The sequence below is a fragment of the Leuciscus leuciscus genome, assembly GCF_965113295.1.
Source record: "Leuciscus leuciscus genome assembly, chromosome: 7".
Taxonomy (NCBI): Eukaryota; Metazoa; Chordata; class Actinopteri; order Cypriniformes; family Leuciscidae; genus Leuciscus; species Leuciscus leuciscus.
This window is the reverse complement of record NC_138731.1, coordinates 16616119-16632123: the sequence shown is the minus strand read 5'-3', so window position 1 is coordinate 16632123 and position 16005 is coordinate 16616119. Positions and strand designations below refer to the sequence as shown.

Genomic DNA, 16005 nt, shown 5'->3' with positions numbered 1-16005 from the left:
TTTCCTCATACTTAATGTGTTACACTAAGATCACTCACTTGGGTCATTCCACATTCACATTCAAGCGCATGCACGGGTTTGGCAAGGGCAATGGGATGTGTCAGCCCTTTCTAATGGGACACTCATTAATCGCCAATTTGATGTAATAAACAACAAGATAATATGCAAGACATTTGGTACCTTGTCATAATGTATCATCGCCACATGTGATGTTAGTCCATATTAGAGAGATCACCAGCAGAGCTGTCAACATACTGCATATCATATCAGCTTTTACACAGTGCCACGTTATATACACATAATGCTATAATAAATGGTACTTAAGGAATGAATAAATTTACTTTCTTTTCAACTATAACATCAAATGTCAACTAAATATTAAACCTAATATTAAACATAATCTTTGAATATGCTTTCAGCATAATATTTCTCTTAGTCATACCATTACCCTTTTCTGACAAACAGATTATTATTTATTTTTATAGTAACTTGTTTACAAATTTCAACAGCTATCTGAAACCCACTATTTCACCCGGCAGCCGTGATGGCAAATCATCAGGGTTAATACATATCTAGTGTTCATACTTTTGAAAATGTATCTTCTTCCACACAACAAAGATGCTATTCTCACTGTCACAGCTGAAAGCTAAATATAGCTGGATCAGCGCACATGAGATACATTCCTTGTCGTTATTTTATAACCTAGCTGTCGTTGCCTGAAATAAAACACATATTTTGGAATTAAATTATACATGTTTAAAGCAAAACACATGAATAGTAGACACTGTGTAGGTCTGCTGGACCTAGAACTTTACTTCTCATCAACAGAGGTGAGCAACAAACAGCGTGTGTAAAATAACTGTGTCAGTGCAGATGTGTTTGGTTGTTCTTTTCTGTCTGTGGAAATATCTGGCTACTCTTTCAGACTAGCTGTTTTGCAAAAACAGAACAAATCATTGATGTCACAGGGTCTGTTTACATCTTGTTGATGTCGCTGCCCTGTACAGGACAAAAACACACAACAGCACCTCACCTAAATACTGGTGTTTACTACATCTATCTCAGGTACAAAATGTTCATTTTCGGTTTAATGAGTTTTGAATCAATAAAATTGTACATAGCTAAACCAATTTGTCAGCCTAATAGGACCCAGAAATCCGTGCCCTGTCTTTCTCTCCCCTTCTTCAATGTCAAATAATAATAACCACAGCGGACAAAAGATGTTATTCTGAGTGTTTGCTGCCACAGTTACCGAAGGCTATAATAAGAAACATCCCTCACCAACACAGTTGGCTGGACTCGGCTTCGTTCGAGGGTTTTCGGAGCTCTTCGCCGGCCGTCTCTAGGACACCCCCCTCCCCCCTGTCCTCCGCCCATCATTGCCAGACTCTCTCGGCTTTATGTCTGGCCGCTGTGAACGTGAACTGCCATGCGCGGTCGCCATGTTATCGCGCTCTCCTCCCCCTTTCGGTGACTCGTCACAGGCTGATAGCACTAGCACAGGCTACATTACAAGGAGGCAGCTGGTGAATAGGACCAGAGTGGGAGAGAGACATAGCGCTAACACAGGACTAAAACAAAAGAAAGCACGGGATGGAATAAAGCAGGGCAGCGCTGAGTTGCTCGGTTTCTCTCTGTCAACTGACGCTGGCCGAAGGACTTTGTTTCGTGTGATTTCGTGCTCTGGTGACGGGTGATACAACAATTGAAAATGCGCCTGGCAGTTTGAACTGTGATGGGGAGAGACGCTGTCGTTGTAACGATAAGGTTGGATATCGATCACCTCGGGCCGTCTGTGTCGTCTCCTTCACGTTTAAACTTCACCATTATGCTGTGCTGAATGGTTTTGCGAGGATATACGTTTTGAAAACAACAACAACAGCTGAAGCGAATCCGTGTCGGCTAGCTCGCTAGCGACTGTTAACTTAGCATTGGCATTAGCCTGCTCCTCATGGTGGACATTTAAATACACCTCCAAGTGGAATTATCGTGGCAGTTAACGTTACTGGAAAAGTGTTGGTTTTATGTGGAAATTACTCGAGCGGCTTCAAGTTGCTTCCCAAAAAGAGCTTGTTCTCTTGAGCTGTATTTATAACTTTGTCAGAGACTATCCTTCAGAAATGAATCACCACGACCGATCAGGAGACTCCGGCAGCGCCCGAAAAATGGTTTACCCCATGAGTTTACCCAGACGGGACAGCAGTAACAGCGCGGTAGGTGGTTCCTCCTCATTGACAACTTCGGGAAGCACCAGCCTTAATAGCAACAACTTAATGCTAGGGGATGAGTATTCACCACCGGTGCTGATTCAGTCTCAAACACCGGCCGCATCCTCGCTTGGGCCCCAGAACCCTCCTCAGAGCCTCAGTATCCCCTTGCAGACCACTATGTTTCCCCAAGCTCTGCCCACTGCAGTGGCACAGATGAAGAAGAAGAGTGGCTTTCAGATCACCAGCGTTACCCCCGCTCAGACATCTGTCAGCACCAATAACAGCATTACAGAAGACACAGAGAGTTGTGACGACTTGGATGAGTCCCACACCGAGGATTTATCATCCTCCGAGATCATGGATGTGTCCCTTTCGCAGAACAACAATGCAGGAGGACCGGAAAGGAGCTCCTCAGAGGAGACACTGAATAACTTCCATGAGGCGGAGACCCCAGGGGCCGTGTCACCCAACCAGCCAACCATCCTCACCCAAGCACACCTGCACGGCACCATGGTTAACGGGACAGTTCACCATCATCATCATAATTCTGCTTCCTCTAAAAAAGCCCATCCTGCTGGTGGGACACAGATTGGGAATCCTTTGGGAGTTGCAGTCACAGCTTCAGTGACTTCAAGCTCTGGAGCTTTAGCTAGCACAGGCCAGAAAATGCCTTCAAATGTGGTAGGATTGATTGCGAATGCCTCTGTTGGCACAACCAGTGTCATCGGCCAGCCTTTGGCTACTGTCGCCTCAGGAACTGGAATGATCTCTGTGACTTCAGGTGCCACGATTAGTACTGGTAATCCTTTAACAAATAATGTTTGTATGTTAAATTCCACCAGTGTGCCTGCTGTGGGTGGCAAGAGTACCAATAGTAGCAGTGTAAACTACTCCCCTGCTTTGAATAGTATTAGTAACCAAACCGTAAACTTGACACACATTCCCAGTGGAATAATTGGCACGGGTGTCACCGCTGCTCCCACAGTTTCCGGTGGTGTTGCTCCGACAGGCGCAGGGCAGGTGGGGCCAGCTGTCGTGGGCCAGCATGCAGTGCCTGCTCCCTCTGCCCCAGTGATGAACGCTCATCCTCCGCAGGCCCAAGTGCCGCCTCCTGCCTCCACCAGCTCACGTTTCAGAGTGGTCAAATTGGACTCTACCTCTGAGCCTTTTAAGAAGGGTAGGTGGACGTGCACCGAGTTTTACGACAAGGAGGTCCCGGGTGCGGCGTCCTCTGAAAATGCCCCCAGCACCAGAACGGTCGAAAGCATTCGCCAGTTTGTGCCTGAGAGTGTTGTGTGTCCGGACAGAGAGTCTGTAAGTGGGAGTTCTGTCAGCAGCTCGGCCAGCCATTACACTGAAAGTCTGGGTAGCGGAGACACTGGCGGCTCCTCGGCTGCGAAACAGACCTTCCAACAGCCCGCTGCTCAAAAGCATGACTACTCCTCTTCCAGCGTGTCCATGTCTCAGATGCAACCCCAGGACCTCCATGCTCATCTTAAGACTAATGCGGTAGCTCCGATGCCGGCGAGCATTCAGCAGCCGCAGCCGGGAACTATCGGAGGACTGCAGAACGCAATCGGGCATTCGTCTACAGCTGTGCCCACTCATATGCCCAAACTGACATATGCCCAGGCAGCACAATCCTCTCCTGTGGTGACCCAGCAGCAGATGGGCTACTCGCCCGCACCGGCCCAGGTAGCACCAGCACATGTTAACCCCTTAATCCCTGGAGGCAGCCTACCACCGGACTTCCCTCAATCCAAGCAGGTCATGAACACTGTGCCACCTGGGTCAACACAAACACTGCCCCACCTGCCCGCCCCCATCCCGATCGTGGCTTCTCAACCCTCCGCTGCTCAACCTCTTCAGCAAGGCCTCCTGCAGCCACAACAGACCCCCACCGCACAGATGGTCCAGATCGTGTCCCAGCTGGTGCAGTCGGGCACCGGTCTCGTGCAGCAGACCCAGGGGCAGCAGCTCGCCCCTCAGCCCTCCCTGGAGCAGCAGTCACAAGCTCGTGGCACACAGTTTGTCCCGGCCGTGACCTCATCAGGCATTCCTCCTAAACTTCAGAGTGATCCGCAGTCCAGTCTGATCCAGAATGGCTCAAAAGAGACCGGGCCGCAGCCTGCATTTATGCCCAGAACGCTGGAGGATGCCCAGCTCCTTCTGTTACAGCACCAGTCTCTGCTCATGCAACCCAAGCCAGCCGGTGGTGAATGTGCCTCCCAGACGGGCACCTCCCGTGGTCCAGAGGGAAGCAGTGGAGTCAGTGCCTTAACTGCCTCCGCCAGCCTGCTGAAGAGCTTACCTGTGGATGGAGAGGATGATGGGTAAGTTTCAGTACTTTTGCATTGCTTATTCATTCAATTCATTTACCATTGTAATTACAGTTGGACTAGCTTTATTACAAATTTCACATGCAAGCAGTGGGTGATGATCAGCGTTATGGGTGATGATCAGCGTTATGGCTTAATGCAGTGCTTGAAACATAAAGGGTGGTGTTATGCATTAAATATCACAGCAGACAGGTTTGAAGCAGGGATTTAGGCTTCCATATAGCATAGCTAGAAGTGTTTTCTCACATAACAACAGTGTAGACTGTTATTGTGGTGTTACAGACAGAACGAGTAAGGTAAAGGTAAATGCTTTGATCTACAAAGTAGCCTATGTCAGCATGCCTTTAAAGACCCCATGAAATCACTTCAGATGGCTGTATTTTTGTACTGTTGACATTCACTTTTGAAACAGGGGCCAATAGTCTTTTGTTTACATCACAGCCATAGTTAGATGTAGGTGTTTTAGTGGGTGGTTCTTTCTCATTCTAGATAGAATTTGATTGGACAGAATGATTGCATGATGAATCATTATTTTTAGTCTATTTTGTAAGAGAACGATTGGATATTTTAAATGAGTATATCAGCTAAAAGTGACATTTAAGTGTTACACTAATATATAGGTGGCATCTAAGCTAACATTTTATGGACTAAAAGCTGTAAATATGCTTTTTAGGACTCAAATACAGACTAAAAATGAGCTTGCTGCAGATGCTTTTTTTTCCCCCTTTACTTCAAACTGTAACACAGTTAAACCCAAAATAGATCACTGTGTGTCTGTTTAAACGTAGGTTGTCTTTGTTTTTGCATACAGATAGCAGTGTACTCTGTTAGTAGATCTCAACCTTTTTAAAATCCAGAAACTGTAGCTTCAGTCTAGTCTTTTTTTTTTTTTTTTTTTTTTTTTACTGCAAGGCCAAAAATGTAACCTACATATGAAAGCAAGTTCTGCATGTCATACTTAATAATCCAGGTTGCAATGCATACACATTTTTTAACGTACTGCTAAAACGGTGTGACATATGTTTGCATTTGTCTTAAGCTGTTCAGAAGAAACAGGCATGCATGTTTATACTGTGCTATTTTAATGAGTTGTTCATAAGTAAAGTTTCCTGTGCTTGACAGAGCTTGTCTAACAGATGTCCTAGTGCTCTGTAATCTAACACTCCTTTTTGAAACAGACAGTTTTGTCACAGTGCACACACACAAGTGTGGCACCACTTCTTTCTCTCAGGTGTTGCTTAAATCTTGCTTAAAGCTTTTATTGTCTGGCTTTACAATGTCAGATCACAGACCAGATCTGTTCAAAACTATATTCAGACATAATGTAAATAAAATGTGGTGGTCACAAAACATCAGACCCTCGCTGGGAATGAGATCACACTTGTATTGCACTTAATGGCCTTGTAAATTTTTGGTCCGCACTTCTTGTCAACTACATGGTCTTCTAAATTGGTGGCATAGTTTTAAGACTTTTAGTGAGATTCAGTATATATTTTGATATGCTTTTGCTTTCAAATAGCTTTACATAATGGGTTCCCAGGGAGATTTGTAATGTTTCATGCAAAAAGTAAAATGTGCAACTCATTTTTCATAGTTTAAATGTTCACAGAATTTATAAACTCTTAACATTAAATCAGATGCTTTTAAATGTCTGTCTAAACTCTCTAATGCTTGTAAGTAGTAGTATTATAAAACTAGTCTAATGAAATGTAATGGCCATATTAAAATCATCATATGGTGGTAACACTTTATTGTGATGGCCCACCAGACATTTTACTTAGTAACTTTGCAACTGCATGTCAACTTAATCTACTAACCTCAACAACACCAAACCCTAACTTAAGTCTATTATAAGTTTACTACAGTCTCTACTAATACTCTAATGAGAGTAAGTTGACATGTAGTTGCAAAGTTACTTAGTAGAATGTCTAAAGTGAACCATTGAAATAAAATCATATTCACAATGTTACTTTGTGTATCACCAGCAAAATCATTGCAAATAAGTCCTGAATATTCAGTATATTGGCCAGACCTGCAGATAGCCATGACCAAGTTTGCTGTTAAATGTAACTTGCCATGTTGACAGCTTGACACTTTTAATATCCTTTGAGTTTAATCTCGTGATCGACATGATGTGGAGTAGGGGTGTGCCATTTCATACCGTCCACGATAATACCGGTATACATTTTTACATGATAAAAGTGTCATATCGCGATGTCACTGATATAGCGACGCAATGACGTATGGCGCATTACGTTCCCTAGCACGCACAATAACAACACCTGTCTGAGCGTGAGAGCAGCAAGTCAGCCTCCAATGATGATTTAGTACCTAAAAAGGAGCTACTTCAATAGTATTTTAATAATTCCCGCAGGTCTACCTCTTATAATGCGGGAAATTCCCCCGCAAACATTGATTTTACCAACCGCCGTGTTCAGCGGTGCCGCCTCTTCTCTCTCTCGCTCTCAAAATGGGTTGCATAAGTCAAGCGTCGATACCACACTCTTGTGTTTAGCAGTCAGGACTTGACGGAATTATCTTGTCACTTCCATCGTAACTAAAGTTTATCATTTTCACTTCTTATTAAGTCTTATCAGTTTAAACATTTGCGATTTTAAACTATTCAGTACTTTCGCGCGCTCTCTGAGAGATGTTTACTCTGCGTGCACACATAAAGCCGTCTCACAAACAGCTCGCGAGTAACAAAAGTTATTTTTCGCGGATTATATCGCTTTAACGGGAGAAAAAACACGCAAAATTGTGTAAAAATTCCAGTCATGGTTAGTATATTCGTAAACAGTCGGTTATGTCTGAAATAAGCATAAAACGCAATAGTGTGACAGACAGTAAAACAGTAATGGATCCGGGCACTAGCTCTAAAAGTGACAGCAGCCATGTGTGTCTGTCATTAATGTTGTCATCAAAACAACAAAAGATAGCTTTCATTGTAAGGAATCAGAATTAATAGCCTATGTATTTAATTTAGTCAGGACTCAGCACTAGTGTTATTTTACATTGATTTACCTTATTCAGTTTCTGTAGTATTTCTGAATAGTGTTAGACCTACCCAAAAACTTTTCTCTTTATTTGTATCTTTATTATTTTGTATATATTTTTTGCTACTTTTTTCAATTTAATTCAAAGATTGAAATCAAGCTTCCTTGTGTTGTGTAAACTCTTAAAAACACAATTACCCAATTGTAAAAACACATTGAGTGAGCAAACATTTAGGTGAGATAAATGTAATAAATAAAATTGTCTACATTTTTTTTTTTTTATATCGTCATAAATATCATTATCGCAAATATTCTTGAAATATCGTGATACAATTTTGAGGCTATATCGCCCACCCCTAATGTGGAGGACTACACATTTGTTGGATTCAAGTCCATCCTCCAAGGCTTGCTGTCCTGCTGTGGGAATTGCTGTGTTGTGTCTCATAGATGTGCTTTTTAACCAGTGTCATATTTTCGGTGTGGTTGTTTGGTTGAAGGACTGTAGGCCTGCCTACAAGAGAGCCAACCATTCAAAACAAAATACAGGAAAAGCTTTTTCCTCTCAGTGAGCAAACAATTGAATTTCAACCTATTTCTTTGTTGTGAAAGACTATCAGCTGGTGCTGTTTTGGTGTAAAGCATGAGGCCACTTATACAGGATGAGATCATTCAGTTTTCTCCCATTTTGCTCTTGCTCAATAACAGATTAAGTCAGCACAAATTATTTCAATCTTTTTATTATACTGTTCTTAGGTCACAGTGTGCCACAGACTGGCAGCCTCGTATAGAAAGATTATCTCACATTCGCTTTTTTTTCAATGTAATCTGCTCTTGGCAGTGATAAAAGCCACACATGTGAGTCTCAATGAATCACTCATTGTGTAGAGATCATGTAGATTATCTCTCCAATTAATGACCGTGTGGAATGGGATAGGAGAGGAAATGCTTTCACTCGGCCAGATCGGGCCAGAGCAGATAACGTGGCAGAACTTAAAGCGGCAGTTTGTGCTTTCTCTCTTGGTCCCTTAGTGATATTCATTTCCCCTGCTCTCCCCATCTCCATAACAGGGATAGTTCATCTAGAAATGAAAATATTCATTTATCCACTCCTTTCGGGGGCTCTAATTTTCATGTTCTGTGGAAAAGAGCAGTTCAGACATTCTGCCCAACATCTCTGTGTTCAATGGGGGGCATTGAACACAGAGATGTTGGGCAGAATGTCTGAACTGCTCTTTTCCACAGAACGTTGATGGTACGGTCAAGCTCCATAAAAACGGGAATTGGGTGTTGTAGACTCTTCTGAAGCCATACAATAATTAGAAAGAGAATGAAACTTAAGTCTCTGTATTTCAACAAAATACTCATATGATACTCATTTGAGAACATATGACGTTTGCCCTCAATGACGCCACACCTTGATGAGTTGCACATTATGAATGAAACTATCCCTAGGGGAACACTATCAGTGAACCAAGTAGGGCCCTATGAAATCCATTAAAAAAATTTCCCCATTTTCTTTTTTCTGTTTTTTTTTCTGTTATTTTCGATATCAATTCTTAAATCCCAAGAATAGATATTTTGGTCTCTGGCTATGCTGTTTTCAGTTGATGAATGAAGAAAGCTTTTTAGTGTGCATTCAATCCAAAATATCGCAATAAGTTTTGTTACTTGTTTTGATATGGATCAAAGTCTCAGTTTTCGAATTCTGGTTTATTAATGCAATTCAAACAATAAATACCGTTTTGGTATTCTTTAATGTGGCGTGACATATCGCTCTCGTCGTAAAAAGTGAAGTGGCACCGATATTGTTTTTTTTGATGGTCGATGCCGATATCTTAGAGAGCAGGATGGCCGACATAAAGCCGATATTATATATATATATATATATATTTGTCATTTTTAAAATGCGCATATATATATATATACATATATATATATATATATATATATGTATGTATATATATATATATATATATATATATATATATATATATATATATATATATATATATATATATATATATATGTATATATATATATATATGTATATATATATATATATATGCGCATTTTAAAAATGACAAATATCGGCCTTGGCGATATATCGGTCGACCACTACACTTTACTACTAGTTACAGCACGAAATAAACATGAATTAACCTCAGAAGGTATGTTGAAAGATATAGACTGACTTACTGAAATGTATCATGTCTCATGTAATCGCTCAGTGACGTCAATTAAACCGATTGTAAACAATGTCACGTAATGTTCACATACTATTTACATCAGAAAAGCCATTTAATGTCCATAAACTCGTTAGTCAGCTAGAAAAGCAGACTATAGAAATAATCTCATTAAAAAAGTTGTTGTTGTTATTATAACATTATTGTTATTATAAAAACTTCCTTATGTCATTTAAAATGAAGTAAACAAATCATTTAATTGGTGTTCCCCCTGTATAGTTTACAATGTGATGGATTTTTATGGTTTAGCCTAATTCAATTGTAACAATCTAAAAGCATGTCTATTTAATTAATCAAACTTTAACATAAGGTATAGCCTTTACTGTTTTGCAATAATAGGGTCCTATAAAATGTTTTGTATGTTATGTTTTAATCTTTTAAAATGTAATAAAATGAACAAGTTTTACTTTTGAAATTAAAACTTCTTTGAAATTTCTTAAATAATGTTTTAATACTAATTATTATAATGTATTTATTATAATTATTAGCATACAATAGTAATATATTTCTGTCACAGTGTCTTCAAGTTAGCCAAACTTTTATTTTTACGGGTTGTCATGAAGAACTTTGAGTTTCTGTGTGTAAGATATGGCGATAGCCCTAATAAAGGCTTAGGCTACATTTCTGCCTGATCTTCACACCATCGTATGGCTGCAGAAGACTGGGAATATAGCGCATAAGCCCTATGGGCCATATTTATAATGTTCCTCTATTACTTTATTTATATTGAAGCTTGATGATATAAATCAAGATTTTTTTTTGTTGTTGAATGAAACAAAACTGCTCAGACATTCTGACTAGCATCTCTTTTTCTTTTCTTTTTTTTTTTTTCACGGATGGGTGATTAAAACAGGGTTGAATGACATGAGGGGGTGAATAAATTAGAACATTTTCATTATCTGCGAACTTTCCCTTTAATGTGTTTTTTTTTAGCCACAATACAGACATCAGAAGGCTCTTTGTATGCACTTTTTTTTGGTTTTTTTTTTGGGATGATGTCATTTGGATTAGAACCTGTCCTTCCAAACCTGAGAGCAGAGAGCACAGCAAAGTACTTTAGGGACTGAAAGCTAATAGGGGCAGAGACCTCATGAGCTCAGCTGAACTGGTTTCTCACATTCACAACAGACATTTGCGCTTGTCTCAACTCTTTTCAGGTTTGAAATCTGCTGGCTTTCATATTCTTTCCCAGGCGCGACAACATCTCCTTGAATGCTTTGGTGCTTCCTACATATCCTGATTGCAATTGTTTTTCTCCCATAAATCTCTAATTGTTAGCTTTCTGAATGCACATTGGGTACAAAAAATTCAACATTTTAGTTCTGAAAACTACAGAGTTGCATCATAACTGTTGCGTTGAATGCTTCTTCGGCCATGTTCGGCTCTGTTCAGTTGTCCAGAGAGAATCTCATTTGGACGGCTGCTAAGCAACACATTCACATGTAAACAGTTCATTATTATGAAGCCTCTACAAAAAGCGTAAAGGGAAGTGCCAAGGCGCAACAACACGTTTTATTACTTGTAAAGCATATTTGCCGAGTGGATATTTTCATCTGGCCCATTTAGCCAGCCCAATTTAAGTGCTCTCTGAACAGCAGAACGGAGACCAAGCAAAACAACCTCCTGGCTGTTGCATTGTCATGTTTTAGCAGACTCCTGTGATCTGCTGGGTAAAATGATTGCAGTGCATGACCTCCTTAATTTTATTTTCATTGCTTTTAATAATGTTTGTCCAGCAGTGAGAGGAATTAACGGTTTGCTTTCAGAAATCGTTGGGGACGGGTATTGTTTTATTCTTCTCTTCAGTAGATTTGTTTTTAAATGGATGAGGTATTTGCATAACCAAGCCTCGGCCTTTTGTGTGCGTGTTTCATTATGTCCATGTTTATTTGTTTGTCCTATTATCATCTGAAAATTATTTTGAAATGGACTAAATTAGATCTTATGCTTTTATTGCACAGATATATTTCTTTTTTTATCTTCCAAACTCCAGTGCTCTCATTATCTGACATGTAATGATAAACATGCATACTTTTACTTAAAGGTCAGTCCTTTGCTACCTGATTAATATCCCTACGGAGAAATCCAGATCGCTGCTCTGAAATTAAAGCACTCCCCAGCCCAAGTCGTTATTCATGCCTGAGCTACAGCCTGTAGAAAGTTTGATCCCTTCCTATGTTGGCTTTCTAAGAGCAGTCGGCACGTGAGTCAGCAGAGTTGGAAAGCTGCCTCTCTCTGTGGTTTCAGACTGGGCAGGAAATCTCGTGTGCAACCTTGAGCATGTGCTCATGCCGCACTCTTGCTCTGTTAAACATGTACAATGAGATATCCTCTTGTATCACCAGACTGGACAGAGTGAAATGAGGTCACTGTGGAAAACATGGCGGCCGCTGAACAACACATTTCCTCGACTCTCTTTTGAATCGGACAGCTTCTAATTTAGATAGGGTTTATTCTTCTCTGATAAATGTGAAAGTGTCTTTTCAGCTGACGTTTATTTAATTGCCCTTTAGTGCTTAACATAAACTTTTACTGACTGTATTAATGGCCTGTCGGTTGAATGATTGATCATCTTTGACAGTGGGAATTTTTTCCCACCAATCACCTTGCTGTCTCCCATCTGTGCAGAGTGTCTTATCTCCACTTCCTCCCCATCCCTGCCACAAACACCATGTGTGTCACAGATTATCTACCAGTCAAGTTCTCACCTCTGCACAATTCTAAACTCCTAATACCAGATAAAAAGCAAGCAGCTTGGACTTGTGCAAATTAATCTCTGCTTCAGTCCTCAGACACCCTAGTCTAGATCATTCATCATTTGGGTGCCGTCCACCTATATGTGAATGTGAACATTGTTGATATAGAAAGTTCTGGTGTGAAACACTAGATGGCGCAGGCTAATAGGTCCTCTAACTCGCCTGTTCATAATCACATCGTTATCTATAGTGCGCAGCTGATTGGTTCCTGCCGTATCAGTAGCCAATGAGCTCACTGCTCGACCTTCAAACACTTGGGTAGCATTTGCCTTTGTGCAGCGTGTTTTCAGAAACCCTCCACCTTCCCCAGCTCCACCTGTATATATCTGCAACTGGTAATTCATGTACGCTATATTGTACAGCAGCAGCATGTCTTACTTGCTCACAGCAGTGTGTCGGGTTTGTATTGGCAATAGCAAGTCCCGCAGCAGCAATAATAACCAAACAGACAACATTGTCATACCCATTACCATGCCAAACACTCCAAGAGTTGTCATGACAGAAATCTTATTTAAACGTTAAAAATATAAATGAACTGATGTAAGAACAAAAGCTCAAGTGAACTAATCATCACTCCAGGACCACATCTTATGGAGTTGCTTTTATTTGATGCAATTCCATCCGATGGCAAAGTACTCTTTAGACACGCTGGGGTTTATCGTCGTTCTCCCAACACTTTGTCCAAAGTAATCCCTCTCTCTTTTGCGAGGAGGCTGAATGAGTGCCGGGCTCTGTATTTAGCATCCAGCGTGCCGCTGTGAGCCATTAGCACTGAGTCATTGTTTCAGCCACACTGCCAGTGTCGCCTGGCCGCCGGCCATCTCGCGCTTTCTGTGCAAACCCCCGCGCGCTTGCCCATCCCTGTCCTTTACGCTGGTCTGCCCGCTCGTCTGAGCTGCCACCGAGCTGCTATAGCAACCGGCAGCCCTAAAACCCCCTAGCATAAGCCTTCCAGAGACAATTGTGTCTTCATCACTCTCGCACTGGCTCTGGAGAAGCTGCGCTCATTCTGCAGGGGCTACGAGTTCCCATTTAAAACCACGCCACGCTTCTTTGTGCTGGAAATCTGAATCAAAGGACTTAAGAATTATTGTTTGGTTGGTTGTTTTTGGACTAGCTGCAGAATACATGCAAATTTATGCCTAGCCTTAGATCGGAGTCTGGCAGAATAGCAGTTGCTGTGCTCTGTCATGGTGGTTTTCAAGGAAGCATGGGTAAAGAACAGATCTCTATTCTCTACAGAGGTTGCTTTCTCATCCGGGGTCATGTCAGTTCATGAGCTGAATCCTTACTGACATTTTGCCTTGTACAATACCAGTAGAAATAATGTTTATTACTTGGATAACAGAGAAACGGCATTGGCGAATGTCATTAGATTTAATTCAGTCTGCTCAGACTTTAATTTGCAATTAATCTAATTTATTTATATTTTAGTTCCCTTTTTTAGTAAAAAAAACAAAAATATCAGTGTTTCCTATGGAATTTAGTTTTTGCAGGAGCCATTTTCATAATGTGCATTTCATACTTGTCAAGGTTTTATTTAAATTCCACAATACAAAGAGTGGAATTTACTACAATTAAACAAACTGTCATGGAAAACGATGAATCTTGGGCTGTCAGTCGATTTAACAATTCAGTGTCAGTAAATCAGTGTCAATAATTTGCTATTTAATCTAATTATATTTAGATATAACTTTTAATTTATATTTAATTTTGTATATTTCCTTTTTTAGGAATATGTCTTTCCAACACAAATATGTGTTGAGTCTGCCATTTCATTTGGATGACAATGTAAGAAAATTGTCAGTGATTTCTTAGAATGCAGCAGTTTTGCAGGAAATTTATTTCTTGCTGTTATCTTCTCAAATGCTTGTAAAAATATATATATTTCATACATGTTGAGGTTTTATATTTAAATTCCACCATACAAATAGTGCAGATGACTTTGCCTTTACCATCTGGATTTTATTATAGCCCAATAACAATGGCAAATTTGGTCAATGTAGTAATTGGTCAAGTCACATTGACCTGAGTCAGGTACCAAAATTATGATAAAATTCTCTCTCTCTCTCTCTCTCTCTCTCTCTCTCTCTCTCTCTCTCTCTCTCTCTCTCTCTCTCTCTCTCTCTCTCTCTCTCTCTCTCTCTCTCTCTCTCTCTCTCTCTCTCTCTCTCTCTCTCTCTCTCTCTCTCTCTCTCTCTCTCTCTCTCTCTCTCTCTCTCTCTCTCTCTCTCTCTCTCTCTGTCTAGTGGAAATGTCCAGGAGTCAGCAGAGTGTTGATAATTGTCCGTAGTATATCAGTACTTGTTGTCTCAGGCAGTTCTAGCTATGTGGGGTGAATCAGTGGGCAGTGCCACTGTTTGAAACGGTAACCATGAGCTTGTGTTCTCAGGCGACCTCCTGCTACACTGTCCCATGGGTCCTGTGGCCATCTGTATTTGTAGCACTGGTGTCAAACGGGGACTTTCCAGGAATGGCCCCTTTAACAAATCAGGCCCTGTTTTAGTGTTGCTGGCTAGTGGGAAGCTGTTTTTTGTCCTGTCATGTTTCCTTGCCTTTTTTGGAAGGGTTATAATCCTATTCTAAGTGAAAGATAAATAGTGATGGTAAGAAAAAAGAACAGAGTAGCACCTCTTCCAGATGACTGAAAGTGTGTGTCCATTGTTCTCCTTGTGATGTATGCAAACAGTGTGGTTGTGGCAGAGACGTGCTAAGCGTCCTTGTAGCATCCTTAGAGAAGTCCTGATGGATTCTGGCCAGGGAATAAAAGATTAAATGTAACGGTTTCATTTAAAATCCTGGAGATTATCCAGTATCGCTAATACATACATTTTTACTCTCATCTGACACATCAGAATTTGTTGCACAAGTATAAACACAAAAATCAAATAAATACTCTTACCGCACTACGAAAATGGTTATTTTACGGTATCTTTTCAGCTAGATTTTTAGCTGCAAACATCCATGACAGCTTTTAACTCATCCATGCTAATAATTTAACTTATCGATGCAAATAATTATGGCCACCCAAAGTGAATTGTAAAATAATTTTAGTACGGCCATGTCACATAGTAAAGCGATCACCAACAGAATTATTTTGGCTGGGGATTAATGTAAACGCAGATATCGGATACCAGTCGTGTCTAGAGTGAATGTAAACAGGCGGGACAAAAAATCGGAAATGGTCAAAAGATCAGATCTGTGCATTAAGACTTGCAGCCTTACTGACATCGCAACCTTCTCATTCCTCTCTTACGGTCCTCTGATGGCAGCAGATGACTGGGGTTTCTGCCTTGGCTTGTTTGAGTGCGCAGTGCCAGAAGCTCCCTGACTGCGCTGGGTTTGGCCCTTGTAAATTAGAGCCATGTCCCCTTAGGCAACCCTCCCACATGCATCAAGAATCCTGCCTTTTCACTTACTCAAACCTGAACCACTGTACACAGAGCCTTTATTAGACCAGA

General features: G+C 40.9%; 1 protein-coding gene across 2 annotated transcripts in view; it reads left to right on the top strand.

Moving 5' to 3' along the window:
- The first annotated feature begins 1471 nt into the window (after positions 1–1471).
- tsc22d1 (TSC22 domain family, member 1) overlaps positions 1472–16005 on the top strand; it is a 49810-nt gene continuing 35276 nt past the window's right edge. The window contains exon 1 of one of the 2 annotated variants that reach the window (XR_014207349.1): positions 1472–4543. Coding sequence is in view for 1 of the 2 variants with exons in the window: in XM_082175038.1 (XP_082031164.1) it covers positions 2025–4543 (2519 nt within the window). In the remaining variant the exon portion in view is untranslated. The remainder of the gene's footprint in view (positions 4544–16005) is intronic. The other variant, XM_082175038.1, reaches the window with a different exon arrangement.